General features: G+C 41.7%; 1 protein-coding gene across 15 annotated transcripts in view; it reads left to right on the forward strand.

The window, feature by feature from the left end:
- The window catches only part of tcf4.L (transcription factor 4 L homeolog), a 278465-nt gene that overhangs the window by 84397 nt on the left and 176998 nt on the right, over positions 1-17070 (forward strand). For 9 of the 15 annotated variants that reach the window (XM_018266818.2, XM_018266783.2, XM_041570061.1 and 6 more), the window contains 2 exons: positions 229-288; positions 6588-6690. In XM_018266818.2, coding sequence (XP_018122307.1) covers positions 229-288; positions 6588-6690 — 163 coding nt within the window. The remainder of the gene's footprint in view (positions 1-228; positions 289-6587; positions 6691-17070) is intronic. The other 6 variants (XM_018266825.2, XM_018266811.2, XM_041570063.1 and 3 more) reach the window with 1 other exon arrangement.

Genomic DNA, 17070 nt, shown 5'->3' on the forward strand with positions numbered 1-17070 from the left:
ACCGTGTGTAAATAATGCAAGCCTCCCCCGTTGGCTGCCGTCTTACAGGGCGGTTATAAAAGACATGTGGCTGTGTTCCAAATACTGTGCAAGGTTGGCGGGAATGGTGACCCCGGAGAGCCAGGCCCTTCCCACCGTGGCTTATCAGCTGGATCTGTATTGTTCTGGTTTTTGACATCAGCAAAATGACTTGCCTTACTAATAATGCTCTTCCTTTTTGCCCTTCAGAAGCTGTCATGCAGTGTGCAAGCCAGCGTGCATAGCCATCCACCCCGGAGGTGGCTGCATGTATGTTTCCGCTTCTTTTCTTTGCATTCTATTATGTGCTGCATGTTAAATGTAACTACAGTAGTGTACTGTATGCATGTGTAATGCTGCATGGCCCTAAATGCAACTGTTCGGTGATGTGGTCAGTTAATTGGAGTATATATATGCTTATCTTAAACAAGAGCTAAGTTGCCAGTACTTTAAAGTTCTCCAAATGTGTTCTGGGTGAGCATTATGGTCGACATGGTTGAGATATGGGTTTTTTCTTTTTAGTCATACTCCCAATGTCATGCTTATATCTGATGATCACGTTATGTATAGGCTTAAAAGAAGGGAGCTTTGGCAGAACTTTCTGTGGATTTTCAGCACAGTTCAGTCAATGGAATCAGTCCAGTATACCTAGATCAGTGATCCCCAATCATTGGCTTGTGAGTAACAAGTTGCTCACCAACCCTTCAGCTGTTGCTCCCATTGGCCTCAAACAGGTTCTTATTTTTGAATTTCTGGCTTGGAGGCAACTTATGTTGCATAATAACCAGGAGTACTACCAAACAGAGTCTCCTGTAAGCTGACAGTCCACATAGAGGCTACCACATTATTATTACACCCCCAGGAACTTTTTCATGCTTGTGTTGTTCCACAACTCTTTTTACGTTTGAATGTGGCTCATGGGTAAAAAAAGGTCGGGGACCCCCAAAGTAGATGGTCCCATATGCAGTCATTGTTAGCATAAGGAGGAATAAGAACCCAATTTCACCACCCAATAACTGAACTGGTAGGGAGTATCCAATAAACATTTTCTTCTTCATCTACACTAAGAGCAAAACAAACAAACAATATGGATATTTTAGAAAGCACAGTTAAAAGTACTCATCTCGCCACTTGATGGAATTTGAACTGACTGGCCTTGATTTTTGCATGCACGGCATTGGTAATGCCACCAGTCTGTGCTGGAGAGTAGTAATGGTCCAATGGCAGGTGTAACATTTTGTAGCTGATATGTTTCGAGAATGTGTCTAAGCAAAATTTACATGTCAATCAGCGTTAACACTACCCTATAAGCTGAATTTTCCTGAAATAAGAGCATTTCTAGAAATTTCTTTGAGAAAACTTTCCTTTCCTTGAGAGAATTCCTTGTCCGCAGAAAATATTTTGTTCTGCATCATTTTGGAATTTGTTCCACCGAAAAATCGGTGGAACAACTGCGGTAAGAGAGAAGTTTGAGCAGAAGATTTGTCTCCAAAAGTACATTGAGATGCCAACAGGTGGATATTTGCCACTAACTTTGCATCAAAACCGTTAATGACCGTAACAGTGAAGATAGGAACAAGGCAGGATCTCGCACACCCAATCAATAGCAACAATATGCCTGGTGCACACTGGTAGAGGTTCGGCAAGCCCCACAAAGGGCTTGACAAAGGGGTTTTACTCCCCGAAACGTTGTATTTAAATCTTAGCTGGTGGAAAGCTTAGCTCTTGGTTGACAGAGCGATGACGCTAACCCAACTCTGGTCTACATGGGTTTGTGCCATTTCTTTCAATCTTATAACTTAATCTCAACATTTTAAGCATGCAAACCTAAACATTAATATGCAAGACCATTTTTAGGGAGTAGAAAATTCTCCAGACTGATGAAATGTCCAGTCAGCGAAGACAAGGGATTGGGGAAAAGAGGTTGATGCTTGAGACAATGATTTAAAACATACCTCAAAGTCAACCATGAATCACTTACAGGAAACAAATAGGAATGTTTAGGAATGGCCCTTCACGATCTCCAGACTTGAATATTATTCACAATCTATAGGGAGATCTACATGCAGGAAAGTCCTGAAGGAAATTCGGGGGGAACTTTCCAAGAGCGAGAAATAGATAGACTCTTAGCAGGCCACAGGAAACATTTGGTAGATGTTATTCTGCCAGAGTACTGACTGAAATGCTTTGCACATGCCGCAGTCACTGTTTTCCTAGTCTGAACCTGTAAAAGAATGTCATTGCATGGTATATTTGCATAGCATTTGCTGAAAGATGTTGTGCTTAACTTTTTAACTTGTAGAGGTCGTGTCAACTGCTCATTAGTGGTTTATTGAAACACACCGTTGTGCCAGGTTTGCCTAAGCAGGTCCTTTCCTTGCACTCCCCTGGTGGTAAATTAAAGGCACCTTACACATTTTCAGCTACAGATTGGTCAGATAAAGGTTGAATTTGTCACAGTTCACCAGATTAAATCACCGGTCATGATGCCTCGAGGCATCTGAGCAGCTCCATATGCATCAGCTCTAACAAATAGCAGCCTGCCTTCAGAAGAACAACTGACTTGATATTTGAAATGCCAGTTCTGGTTGCTTTATCTATCATCTATCTATCTATCTATCTATCTATCTATCTATCTATCTATCTATCTATCATCTATCTATCTATCTATCTATCTATCTATTATCTATCTATCTATCTATCTATCTATCTATCTATCTATCTATCTATCTATCTATCTATCTATCTATCTATCTATCTATCTATCCATCATCTATCTATCTATCTATCATCATCTATCTATCTATCTATCTATCTATCTATCTATCTATCTATCTATCTATCTATCTATCTATCTATCTATCTATCTATCTATCATCATCTATCTATCTATCTATCTATCCATCTATCTTCCTAGCAAATTTAATGGAACTTGTGAGTTGTTCAGATAGAGTGCTATGTGTTGGAGCCTGCCCTGCTCAGAAACTATGGGTGGTGCCACCAGGCATTTAAGTAATGCTGTGCATCCATGTGCAGGAGGTGCCTACAAAGACTAAACATGGATAAAATAGATACTTACATATGCTCCATTTGAGGTTTAAACACATTTAATTACAGATAATTATTTAAGTGGAGGGGAATGTATTTGCAGAACACAACAGATCTCCTTTGAGGTCCAAGTGGTTTGACTCTCATTATAAAGTCGGAATTAACCAAGAGAAATATTAATTGATAAAATATTTCTAGTTCCCCTTAATCCCAATTTCTTAGTACTGCTTTAATTATGTAAGGGCACCTGCAAATGTATTAAATGGCGATTATGTCACTAGATATAGTTTGTTATTTCTCTTTGCACTGGGAGGAAGATTGATAATGACACTTGCAAAGTGCAGTCAATGCCGTTATGCATTGGTACAAAGACTAGGGCCATCATTCACTGGTATTGCCACATAGGGGTCTCCCCACCTGCCCCTTAACATATGTGTCATTCAGATGCACAAGTTAGGGAGCACCATGGGCACAGGGCACAATGAAACCCTGTCCTTACTGCCTGTCCTATAACAGTCAGGCTTTCTAAAACTAAACCCTAAAAATGAATAAGGGTAAAAATGCCACATTTTTTATAATGACCTTATTGCAGCAGCCTAAAGTTTGAGCTTGTCAATAGCAGCAATGATCCAGGACTTCAAACTTGTCACAGGGGGTCACCATCTTGGAAAGTGTCTGTGACACTCACATGCTCAGTGGGCTCTGATTGGCTGTTGAGAAGCTAAGCTTAGGGCTCGTCACTAATTATCCAGCAGAAAATGAGCTTCCCTGGCTGTAATATAAGCTGATGCTACAGGTTTGCTGATTATTAAATTCTGATGCTAATTGCACTGGTTTCTGTGCTGCCATGTAGTAATTATGTGTATTAATTACTAATCAGCCTTATATTGTGACATTTCTATTCTATGTGTACTGTATATTGTGAGTGGGTCCCTAAGCTCAGTAAGTGACAGCAGCACAGAGCATGTGCAGTGAATCAGCAGAAAAGAAGATGGGGAGCTACTGGGGCATCTTTGGAGACTATATTGTGTCCCATAATGCACTTGCATCTGGGAACAGTGTATAATGACCCCTAGTGATCCTACTTGAAAACAAAGTGCATGCCATTTGACCAACCCCTTCGGAATCATATATTCAGAATCATATTTCTGTTTTTCTATTTTTCTTCTAAAAATATTTTTCTTGTAATGTGCCACATATAAAAATATTTGGAATAGGAGTGAGTGTATCACACACACTCACACAAACACACTCATGATGGACACAAGTTTATATTGTGCTTCAACGTCTGTTGGGAAATATTTCCCTACAAAACTAAGAGTGCTGCAAAGTCCGTCTCTTTGGCTGAACAAGCTGCACCCTGGTGTATCCCCCTAAGGCTGGTGCGGGTGACGTGGAGAAGACCCGTCCAAAGGTGCCAGATGGGAAGGGGCGAGTGTTGACACCTGAGTGCACAGACAGGCCACTGAGTGGGGAGCACAAGTGCTCTTTGTTCCGCTCCCCTGTTCGTCTGACTCACGTTATTTTGACTAGACGCCAAGTTACCGAGTCGGATATTTGTTACGCAGCACAGACGCTGCCTATATTTATTTCTTGTTTTTCTGGCCCAAAGTCGATTTCAGCCCTGTAAACAGCGGTGGAAAAAAAAAAAAAAGCAACACGTTCTCAGGTTGCCGAGCATATGGGCCTGCTTTCATTCAATTCCTGTCGACTTCTTGTCAGCGAAATCACATTCATTATAGCGGCAGCAGCGAGCCCTGTAACCCAACCTGAAACTCTCCTTCCATCTGAGAACGTTTTAATGGACTGTGCTGGAATTGTGGGTAGTGGGGCCCCAAATGTGTTTGTTGAGTAGCACCCTAGTTATGGGACCCTTATGGGTGCAGCTAAGCATAACAATCACTTATAATTTATAATGCTTTATTTCTTTAGGTCCAACATATCCCACTGCACTTTCCCATCAGTCCCTGTCCCAGTGGAGTTTACAATCTAAGGTCCCTCTCACATTATAGGGTCAGTTACCCTGACTGCACATTTTTGGGGTATGGGTAGAAAACTGAATACCTGGAGGAAACCCACCCCTTATTATGTTATAGAATGTCCTATTCCTAGCAACTTTGCAATTTTTTTTTTTTAATTATTTGCTTCCTTCTTCCTCTACATCTTTCCAGTTTTGAAATGGGGGTCACTGACCCCAGCAACCAAAAACTATTACTCTGTGAGCTTACAATTTTATTATTATTGTTACTTTTTATTCTTTCTCTTTTTAATCGGTCCCTCTCCTATTCATACTCCAGCCTCTTGTTCAAAGCACTGCCTGGTTGCTAAGGTAAATTAGAACTTAGCAACCATATAGCCAATGAAGTTCTGTTTTAATTATTTACCTTCTTCTGCCTCTACATCTTTCAAGGTTTGAAATGGGGGTCACTGACCTCAGCAGCCAAAAACTATTGCTCTGTGAGCTTACAATTTTGTTATTATTGTTGCTTTTTATTTCTTATTCATACTCCAGTATCATGTTCAAAGCACTGCCTGGTTGCTAAGGTAAACTAGACCCTAGCAACCAGATAGCTGATGAAGTTCTGTTCACAAAAAGCTAAATAATTGAAAAAAAGACTAAGAAAATACAGTTGCAAATTGTCTCAGAATAGCAACATCTATGTCATACAGGTATAGGATCCCTTATCCGGAAACCCGATATCCAGAAAGCTCCGAATTACGGAATGGCTGTCTCCCATAGACTCCATTTTATCCAAATAATCCAAATTTTTAAAAATGATTTCCTTTTTCTCTGTAATAATAAAACAGTAGCTTGTACTTTATCCCAACTAAGATATAATTAATCCTTATTGGAAGCGAAACCAGCCTATTGGGTTTATTTAATATTTAAATGAATTTCTAGTAGACTTAAGGCATGAAGACCCAAATTACGGAAAGATCCGTTATCCGGAAAACCCCAGGTCCCGAGCATTCTGGATAACAGGTCCCATTCCTGTACTAGATATTAATTAAAAGGTGAACAACCCTTTTAAGGAAAAATTAACACAGAATAAGTACCTTTCAATTGCTGCTTCTCTTGCGACTTTATGTCCTGTTTAATAGGCTTGCGCCTGCCCCGCCCCACCGATGATGTCACAAAATGGGCAGGGCAGGCAGGGTCTATAAATGGAGGGGGAAGGCGGGTGCAGGTCAGGCAGGTCTGGGTCGGGTCCAGGTTTTTCTCTACCCACACATCACTATTGGTCGAACCTTTATGACAAAGTCTTGTATGATCACTCAATTAGTAGGGGACATTAATATTATAACCAGCAGCTGAAACCATTGTGGCGTCAGTGTTTATATATTGTTTATAGTGAGTAGTGCATGCTCTGTGTATATAGCAGAATAGGCAGCCTTATACATGTTGTTGAACTACAACCATCATAGACTGCATGTTGTATATCTCTGGTGTAGGGGTGCTACACATGTATGGTGCCTGTATCCACATGGTTGTGACCTGCTCGTTTCCTTTTTACTGACAGAGTTACGGGGAAGGAACCCATTTTGAACACATGACCAGCAGGGATCTGAGCTCGCACTCACACGACAATCTCTCGTCACCGTTCGTCAACTCAAGAATACAAGGTAAGGTTGGATTCCCAATGTGTTGATAAGGATTCAGACTGAATGTTTGTGCTCCTGATATGGATTGTAGGAGTATTGGAGTGTGAAGCAGTGATACTTGTCTTAACTTCCTTTCTGGCAAAATTCCTCAGTGCTGTTTTGCTTTACGGCAGGGATTGTATCTATGCATTCAGAATCAGAGCCAATAGGGCTCCCTGACATGAAACACAATGGATTCCTACAGTTGCTTCCATTAGACTGGCATGTAGTTGAGGGGAAATCCAAGTCCTGCGTCTTACTGGTGGAACCATTAAAGCACAATTTACTACCTTACACTCAGGTATAATAATTATATGCCGCCCCAATGAGAATGTATTGCCCACTGAGAATGTACTGCCCAATAAGAATGTGCTGCCCAATGAGAATGTACTACCCAATGAAAACGCTGGCCAATGAGAATGTTCTGCCCAATGAGAATGTGCTGCCCAATGAGAATGTGCTGCCCAATGAGAATGTGCTGCCCAATGAGAATGTGCTGCCCAATGAGAATGTGCTGCCCAATGAGAATGTGCTGCCCAATGAGAATGTACTACCCAATGAGAACGCTGGCCAATGAGAATGTTCTGCCCAATGAGAATGTACTGCCCAATGAGAATGTGCTGCCCAATGAGAATGTGCTGCCCAATGAGAATGTGCTGCCCAATGAGAATGTGCTGCCCAATGAGAATGTGCTGCCCAATGAGAATGTGCTGCCCAATGAGAATGTACTGCCCAATGAGAATGTGCTGCCCAATGAGAATGTGCTGCCCAATGAGAATGTACTGCCCAATGAGAATGTGCTTCCCAATGAGAATGTGCTGCCCAATGAGAATGTACTGCCCAATGAGAATGTACTGCCCAATGAGAATGTGCTGCCCAATGAGAATGTACTGCCCAATGAGAATGTGCTGCCCAATGAGAATGTACTGCCCAATAAGAATGTACTGCCCCATGAGAATGTACTGCCCAATGAGAATGTGCTGCCCAATGAGAATGTACTGCCCAATGAGAATTTGCTGCCCAATGAGAATGTGCTGCCCAATGAGAATGTGCTGCCCAATGAGAATGTACTGCCCCATGAGAATTTGCTGCCCAATGAGAATGTGCTGCCCCATGAGAATGTACTGCCCAATGAGAATGTGCTGCCCCATGAGAATGTACTGCCCCATGACAATTTACTGCCCAATGAGAATGTACTGCCCCATGAGAATGTACTGCCCCATGAGAATATACTGCCCAATGAGAATGTACTGCCCCATGAGAATGTGCTGCCCAATGAGAATGTACTGCCCAATGAGAATGTGCTGCCCCATGAGAATGTACTGCCCAATGAGAATGTACTGCCCCATGAGAATGTACTGCCCCATGAGAATGTACTGCCCCATGAGAATGTACTGCCCCATGAGAATATACTGCCCAATGAGAATGTACTGCCCCATGAGAATGTGCTGCCCAATGAGAATGTACTGCCCAATGAGAATGTGCTGCCCAATGAGAATGTACTGCCCAATGAGAATGTACTGCCCCATGAGAATGTACTGCCCAATGAGAATGTGCTGCCCCATGAGAATGTGCTGCCCAATGAGAATGTGCTGCCCAATGAGAATGTGCTGCCCCATGAGAATGTATTGCCTAATGAGAATGTACTGCCCCATGAGAATGTGCTGCCCAATGAGAATGTACTGCCCCATGAGAATGTACTGCCCAATGAGAATGTACTGCCCCATGAGAATGTGCTGCCCAATGAGAATGTGCTGCCCCATGAGAATGTGCTGCCCAATGAGAATGTACTGCCCCATGAGAATGTACTGCCCCATGAGAATGTGCTGCCCAATGAGAATGTACTGCCCAATGAGAATGTACTGCCCCATGAGAATGTGCTGCCCAATGAGAATGTACTGCCCAATGAGAATGTACTGCCCAATGAGAATGTGCTGCCCCATGAGAATGTGCTGCCCAATGAGAATGTACTGCCCAATGAGAATGTACTGCCTAATGAGAATGTGTTGGTAAATAGGGGTCACTGACCCTGGAAGCCAAAATCTGCTGCTCTGTAAGGCTACAATTTTACTGTTATTGCTCCTTTTTATTACTCATCTTTAGGGTTGAGACACACCGGAAAATTTGTCGCCTGCGTTTTTGACGATGCTATTTCTGATTGATCGCTCCGAAAAGGGTATCTGTGCGTTTTCAGGTTACTGGCGATTTCAAATAGATTTGTGTGCATGGTACCTGGTGATTTGCTGGATTTTCTATATTACGACAAATCAAACGACTAGTCGCCAAGACTCGCTTTTTAAAAACACGGGCGCCAAATCTTCCCGTGTGTCTCAACCCTTATAGTCAGATACTCTCCTGTTCATCTTCCAGTCTCTCTTTCAAACTGCTGCCTGTTGCTAAGGTATAATGGACCCCAGCAACCAAAAAGCTGAAATTACAAGCGGACACCTGCTGAACAAAAAAACCCCAATAATTCAGATTGCAAATTGCGTCAAAATATCGCTGCCGGCGTGATACTAATAGTCAATTTAAAGGTGAAATAAACCTTCAGATACTCTTGGTTAAAACTCTATTTTGAAATGACCAGCCTGGCCTTTACAAACAGCTGAAGTTCTTTTGAAATTAAGGGAAATTTGTTAAAGATTTGGGGGGGGGGGTCAGCTTGTATTACCTGGCTTTACCCCCAAACTAGGGTTTCCACATTTGAATGTTGGGTGCTCCAGACATGGAGGTGGAATATGTGACGTTGAGGAGGAGCTGATGATGTTGGAGGAGGACCAGTGATGTCAGATGTGGGCTATGATGTCACTCAGGGCAATGTGTTTTTAGCAGGGTTGTTCACCTTTAGTATGATGCAGAGAGTGATATTCTGAGACAGGTATTATCTCTGTTTTTTTAGTTATTTAGCTTTTTTTCAGCAGCTCTCCAGTTTGCAAGTTCAGTTATCTGGTTGCTAGGGTCCAAATGACCCTAGCAACCATGCATTGATTTGAATAAGACACTGGAATATGAATAGGAGAGGCCTGAATAGAAAGAGGAGTAATAAAAAGTAACAATAACAATACATTTGTAGCCTTACAGAGCATTTGTTTTAGATGAGGTCAGTGACCCCCATTTGAAAGCTGGAAAGAGTCAGAAGAAAGAAATAATTAAAAGGTTATACAGAAAAAATGATGGAGGACAATGGAAAAGTTGTTTAGAATTGACCATCCTATAATATACTCGGGGTTATTTATCAAATTTATCTCAATATTGTCTGCTACAAACGCCGATCAAATCCGCTCGGGTTTTTTACGCTTATTTATCATTACATTTTACAGAAAATTAGCTTTGCGTGAAAAAAAATAATCAGATTTTCAGAATTTTTTCATGTTTTTCCTCCGATTTTCATGTTTTTTTATGATTTTTCACCCGAAAATCCAGATAGGTCTGAGATGCCGGATTTTCAGATTCTAACTTTTCCATCCTCTGGGTTTAATAAATTCTGAATTTGTGATTTTTTAAAAAATCTCTATATAGATTTTTTTGGATTTTTCCTCCGCTTTCCGCAATTTTTTAAGATTTTTCACCCGAAAACGCCAATTTCTTATGCTTTTTGCCGGAAAACTTCTGGGTATTGCACGAAACCCAGCGCACATCAAAAAAACATTAGGACTTCTTCCATTGACTTATATGCAACCTCGACAGGTCTGAGGGATTTTCAGATTTAGATTTTTCCATCCACTGGGTTTAATAAATTCCGAAAAAATTGTGATTTTTCAGATTTTATAAAAAAAAATTTCACGGAATTTGCATTCAGAGTTTACTACATAACCCCCTTGAAGTTAACTTTAAGGTGAACCACCCCTTTAATAAGAGGAGTTTTGGCAATTAAAGTCTTACAAATTAACACACCCAGGGATTGTGGGTTTAGTTCTACTTTAAAGGAGAAGGAAAGTCATCTTGCAAATGTTAGGCACCCCAAGTGATTGTATTGACTTACCTGAAACCTTGCTCCTATCAGCCAAAAACTGCACAGGCCCGGGGTTATACCAGTGAGCACCACAGAGCGATCCTCTTCCGTTTTCTATTTCTTCAAATTTTCTGGGGAGCGGAGTTGAACGAAATTGCCGACTTTTTAGTTAAAGTTGAACTTTTCGTTCTACTGCACATGCGCAGCCGCGAAAAGGAAGAGGAAGGGGCAAATTTACTAAAGGGCGAAGTGACTAACGCTGGCAAAAATTCGCCAGCGTGACGTCATTTCGGTACTTTGCTGATTTACTAACGGGTGCAAGCGTAACTTCGCCAGCGAAAGAGACTGACGCTGGCGCTCATTCACACTCAATCGGCAGGTGAATTTGTGCTCTGGCAAATGGCCGTAACTACGCAAATTCACTAAGATGCGGATTTTACTGAACGTTACCTATTGCGCCAGACTTGCCTTCGCCACTTCAGACCAGGCGAAGTACAATAGAGTAGATAGGACTTGGTCCAAAAAGCGCTGGCGTCTTTTCCTTTTTACAGGGTGATAGGCTGCAAAAGAGCGTAATGTTTTTTTGGGGTAACCGGCTTCCCCCCTACATATGGCACATAAACTATACACTGGGCTCATGTGTAGGGCAATATAACAACTTTATTTTATTTTATTAAGGTTCCCTGGGCTTGTGTAACGTAATGTATTTGCTGCTACATATACGTCCATTCAACTTTAACTTCCCGCCGTATGCTAATTAGCCAACGCTAGCGCAACTTCGCTCTGTTTGCCGAATTAACGCTAGCGAAACTTCGCCAGCGTTCGGCGCCCTGGACACATCTTCGCATGTTAGTGAATTAGCGTTGTCTGAACGAATTTTCACCTGCCGAAGTGTTGCGCTGCCTGTGAAACCGTCGCTGGTGAATATTCACCGCTTACTAAGTTTGCCCCGAAGACGGAAGAGGATGGCTCCGTGGTGCTCACTGGTATAACCCCGGGCCGGTGCAGTTTTCTGCTGATAGGAGCACAGGCCCGGGGTTTCAGGTAAGTCAATACAATCACTTGGAGGTGCCTAACATTTGGCACCCCAAGTGCACAAAGCCTTTCCTTCTCCTTTAAACACCTCTCTCCAGCACGTAACTAATACCCCCAAGAGTTACAGATGCAGTTCCTTATCCTCCCTTAAGAAGATTTATTATCATCAGAAGTCGCCCGAATTCCCAGAGAGACGCGCAGATAATTGCTCCTTTTTTTAATGTGAAGTACATTCGCTTGGTTTGTTAGGCTTATTAAATTAAATAGGATTCCTTCTAAATATGAAATGAAGCCGTATAAATATCTTTAAAACAGATAGCGGCTCTTTTCTATTGCCTCTCTAAAAATGTTATTGGAGCGAGCGGGCGCCTCTTGTTGCCTAATTGATAGGCTTTGGGAAGTGTCTAAATTACAGTGTTTAACGGGCGCAGTCTCTATTCTCCTTCACTCACAAAGGGATTCGTTTCCAAATATAAAAGTACAGTTCATATCAATGCCATCGTCTTGTCTTATTCAGCGACTACATGTAGCAGTAATCCACTCCCATGGAGCCAGGCTTTTACACACTGCCAGGCACATTTTCTTGATTCTTCTTCTTTACAGCTCTCTTAAAGTATTTGATGTTATTGAGAGGTCCCTTTGACTGGGGAACAGGCCCGGACTGGCAATCTGTGGGTTCTGGCAAATGCCAGAGGGGCTGCTATAAGGTGCCATACAAAGTCAGTATTTAGTGGGCTGGTGTGGGCTGATTGGGCCTCTGTGTACCTGAAATGCCTGGGCCTATTTTAATTCTCAGTCCGGACCTGCTGGGGAAGCACTTTCAACAAAGGGCTGTAGGGTCAGTGGCGTAATGCCCTCAACAAAAAAAATTTGGGCCAACCATGATGCTCACTGACAACCCACCCACCAGCCCATACAGCAGTTCCAGTGAGTGGTCAGGTCCATTTTTTTTCATGGGCCTCCCCTTTGGACTGCTGTATGGTAGGAACTCCCCGGTGGCTGTAGGGGAACTATCACAAAAATTAATTCTTAATGTGAGCTTCCTCATACTGAAATAAGAAACTTTCTAAATACAATCAATTAAATATTCTGTATTGTTTCTGAAATAATCAAGTTTATTTCCCTATGCCTCTCTCAGCATCTGTTTCTGTTCATTCTGTCTTCATGCAGCAGTTGGGTGTCAGATAGTCATTGACAGTTAGATCCAATATATCATATAGGGGGGATTCCTTTCCTAGTAGATGTATTAGAGCTCACTCAAATAACTGATTCCAGTACAAACAAAATCTAACAAAATAATTGCCTTTTGCACAAATCCTGCATGTAGAGAGACATTATATATATATATATAGAGAGAGAGATTCTATTTAAAATTGGTTGGTGCTTGTGTGGCCTACGACCCCAGACATGTGGTGGTGGGGTATCCTGCATGTAGAGACCCCAGACACGTGACTCCAGATACTGTAAGTGCTAGATTATTACGGGGCTCAAAAGCATGCTAGGTGCAGTGAATGACACAATTTAGGGGACAAATACATGGCCTCTCCAATACAATTCTATACAGCTGAATGTCTTAGGCACACGCATGTCTCTGTACTCCAAAATGGAGCCGGGAAGAAGTGTCCAAAAATATGGCAGTTTGCACCCATGTTTTGCATTTTGTACCCTGCCCTGTGCTTTGTAAATGACCCCTAATATCTCTGGGCTAATGTATGTTTCCGATATACGAGTGCCTGTATTATTCTCAGTAACTGCTTAAAGGGGTGGTTCACCTTTAAGTTAACTTTTAATATGTTATAGAATGACTAAGCAATTGGTCTTCATAGTTTATTATTGAATTAATTATCTTCTTCTTCTGACTCTTTCCAGCTTTCAAATGGGGGTCACTGACCCTATCTAAAAAACAAATGCTCTGTAAGGCTACACATTTATTGTTATTGCTACTTTTTATTACTCATCTTTCTATTCAGGCCTCTCCTATTCATATTCCAGTCTCTTATTTAATCAGTGCATGGTTGCTAGGGTAAGTTGGACTCTGGCAACCAGATGGCTGAAACTGCAAACTGGAGAGCTGCTGAATAAAAAGCTAAATAACTCAAAAACGCAAATAATAAAAAATGAAAACCAGAATATCACTCTCTAACTCAAGGGATTGTTCACCTTTGAGTTATCTTTGATGTAGAGGATGATATTCTGAGATAATTTGCAATTGGTTTTCATTTTTTTTATTTGTGGGTAAACAGACCCTGTAAATGCTGGGGGGGGGGGTATAGGGGGCCCAGTAGGGCACTTAGCGATCAGCAGTTTCATTATATGTTTATGAAAAATGTAATTTTTAGGGGATGCAGCTTTGCATCTCTGGTATTATGAGAAGTGCCATGCACAAGCAAAACAGCATGTAGTATTGTTTACTCTCAGTATTAAAGGGGAACTCCACCCAAACCGTTGAAATCATTTAAGAAATGTATAGTGGAAAGTTTCTTAGAATAACTTGTTTCATTATGAAAAAAAAAACTACTTTTCATTGGTATTGCCCTTCAATAGATGGGAGGTAGGTAAGAGGGTGCAACAGAAGTAGCGTTCCATTCATACTGGGCCCCAGAGAACTCATATAACCAGAGACAAGTATACAGGTGTATGTATATAAGCAGTATATATATATCATAAAGAACTCGTTCTTGCAATACAGGGAATACAATCCCATTAATGGGCAATAAATCAGATCTCAATGTCCAAAGTACAAATGGAAAGCGGAGCCTCGTCTCATTATTATGCCTCCTTTATATCCCTGTTGTCTGGCTTGTTCATTCACACTGTGCCATCCCAATGCCCACGTCTGCCAGTGTCTCTGGGCTTTGTCACTGCATTCACCCAGCTGTCTCTCTGTTTGTCTGACACCCCACCTCTCGCTTTCTTTCTCTGGCAACCCCCTGCTGACTCCCTGTCTCCCTACATTCCTGGCCTCGGTGAGATTTGCATATTTCTCCCTTGGTGCCGTGGCCTCTCTATAAGTGCTGGGGACTATGTTCACAAAGAGTCAGACTAATTACTTCTACTCTGCTCTTAAAGGGATACTGTCATGGGAAAACATTTTCTCCAAAATGGATCAGTTAATAGTGCTGCTCCAGCAGAATTCAGCACTGGAATCTGTTTCTTAAAAGAGCAAACAGATTTTTTAATATTTAATTTTGAAATCTGACATATTGTCAGTTTCCCAGATGCCCCCAGTCATGTGACTTGTGCTCTGATAAATTTCAGTCACTCTTTACTGATACTCTGCAAGTTGGAGTGATATCACCCCCTCCCTTTCCCCCCCAGCAGCCTAACAACAGAACAATGGGAAGGTAACCAGATAGCAGCTCCCTAACACAAGATAACAGCTGCCTGGTAGATCTAAGAACAACACTCAATAGTAAAATCCAGGTCCCACTGAGACACATTCAGTTACATTGAGTAGGAGAAACAACAGCCTGCCAGAAAGAAGTTCCATCCTAAAGTGCTGGCTCTTTCTGAAAACACATGACCAGGCAAAATGACCTGAGATGCACCTACACACCAATATTACAACTAAACAAAATAACAGCAGATCAATGATCCAAATGTCCAATGCTGCCTGTATGAGAGGGATTTGGGGTTTTTAGACCTTTTCAGTGAAGAAATAAATATTGTTGCACTCAAATTCAGAGCCTGGATTATTTTAGCTGGTGATGGTACTATGGTGGCTGGTGAACAAAACAGAGCGGCTCCCCAAGAAATTGTATAGGGTGATTGTTATAGCCATGTTCATGTAGCTTTACAAGCTAAAGTTGTTGGACCAAAAAGAGTGGGCTTAATCCTAAAAAAGTCTCAAAATCTCTGGTTAGTTGGAAAGGTTAGGTTTCGTGTTCCTAAAAAGACAGTCGGAACTTGGCTGCTGGCGTGATTTGGGCATAAAGCCCGTAATCATAAACCTACGAGCCCAGGGACTTCATGTCGGAAACGCGTCATTCCTCGTTGCCCAGCAGCCTGTTGCAATGAATTACCGCTACTTTTTAACCAGAGTGCATCCTGGCTTGAGTATAAAGAGAATATTTTTAGCCAACTTAATGAGTTTAACCAAATTGTCAAGCTATCCATGTTTGGAACCAAAACCAGGATTTGGTTTGGGATATGGCCAAGATTAGGCCTTTTTCAGTTCGGCTGAATCCACGTGCCTGGCCAAACCGAATCTATATCCAAAAAAAAATCACATGACTCATCACACAAACAAGAAAATCAAAAACTATTGGGCCATAAGCTGCCCGCAAAGTTCTCTCTCCTCCTTCTTTCCCTTATCTACATATGTAAATTAGGGTTCGGATTCAGTTTGGTATTCGGTTAAATCTTTCACAGAGGATTCAGGATTGGACCGAATATTAAATTAATGGATTTAGTGCAACCTCAGAGTTCTTGCTTCTGCCTGTCTATAGAACTTGAAACTCCCTCCTCACCCCTTGCCTAGTTGAAGGGAAAGCTGGAGGTGGTAGGCCTACAACAGCTGAAGTGACAAAGTGACCGGTAGAATCATAAAGCATTCACACGCTGCTTGAATATCATATTCTAATGCTCTTAATGCAACCTTATCCCCGTGGTGTTAGCACCATGCAGCACCCTGTATAGGTTCCTGGCAAAGGAATAAATTAATCTTTCAGCAAATCCAAACCTACCTTCCAAAGTCTATTCCATTATCCCTTTGTGTTAATATCTTTTCCAGTTCCAAAAGTTTTTCGCAAAAAAAAAAAAAAAATCAAAGATATTGTGTCTGGGTATTGTAAGATTCTTTGCATGGTGGAGCCTTTCACTTTGTATTATAGTTTAGCATACGGAATAGAGCCTGCATAGGGGGCAAATTTACTAAAGGGCAACGAGGCTAATGCTGGCGAAAATTCGCCAACGTGACGTCATTTCAGCACTTCGCCGATTTACTAACAGTAGCTGGCGTAATTTCGCTGGTGTAATTTTGCCAAGGTGATAGACTCTGGTGCAACTTCGCACTCTAACGCCAGGCAAATTTTCGGTCTGGCGAAAGAGCATTACTACGCAAATTCACACGTTTTTGATTTTTACTGACCGTTGCGTCTATTGCCAGACTTGCCTTCGCCACCTCAGACCAGGCGAAGTGCAATAGAGTAGATAGGAGTTCCTCAAAAAAAGTTGAAAATTTTTCTAAGTCCCAAAAAACGCTGGAGTTTTTTCCTATTTAAAGGGTGATAGACTGAAAAACATCGTAAATCTTTTTTTGGGGTACCCTCATTCCCCCCTACATTTCCTAACATATGGCACCTAAACTATACTGTGGGCACATGTGTAGGGCATTATAACAACTTTATATAATTTTATTAAGGTTCCCTGGCCTT

This window comes from Xenopus laevis, chromosome 1L, assembly GCF_017654675.1.
Source record: "Xenopus laevis strain J_2021 chromosome 1L, Xenopus_laevis_v10.1, whole genome shotgun sequence".
NCBI lineage: Eukaryota > Metazoa > Chordata > Amphibia > Anura > Pipidae > Xenopus > Xenopus laevis.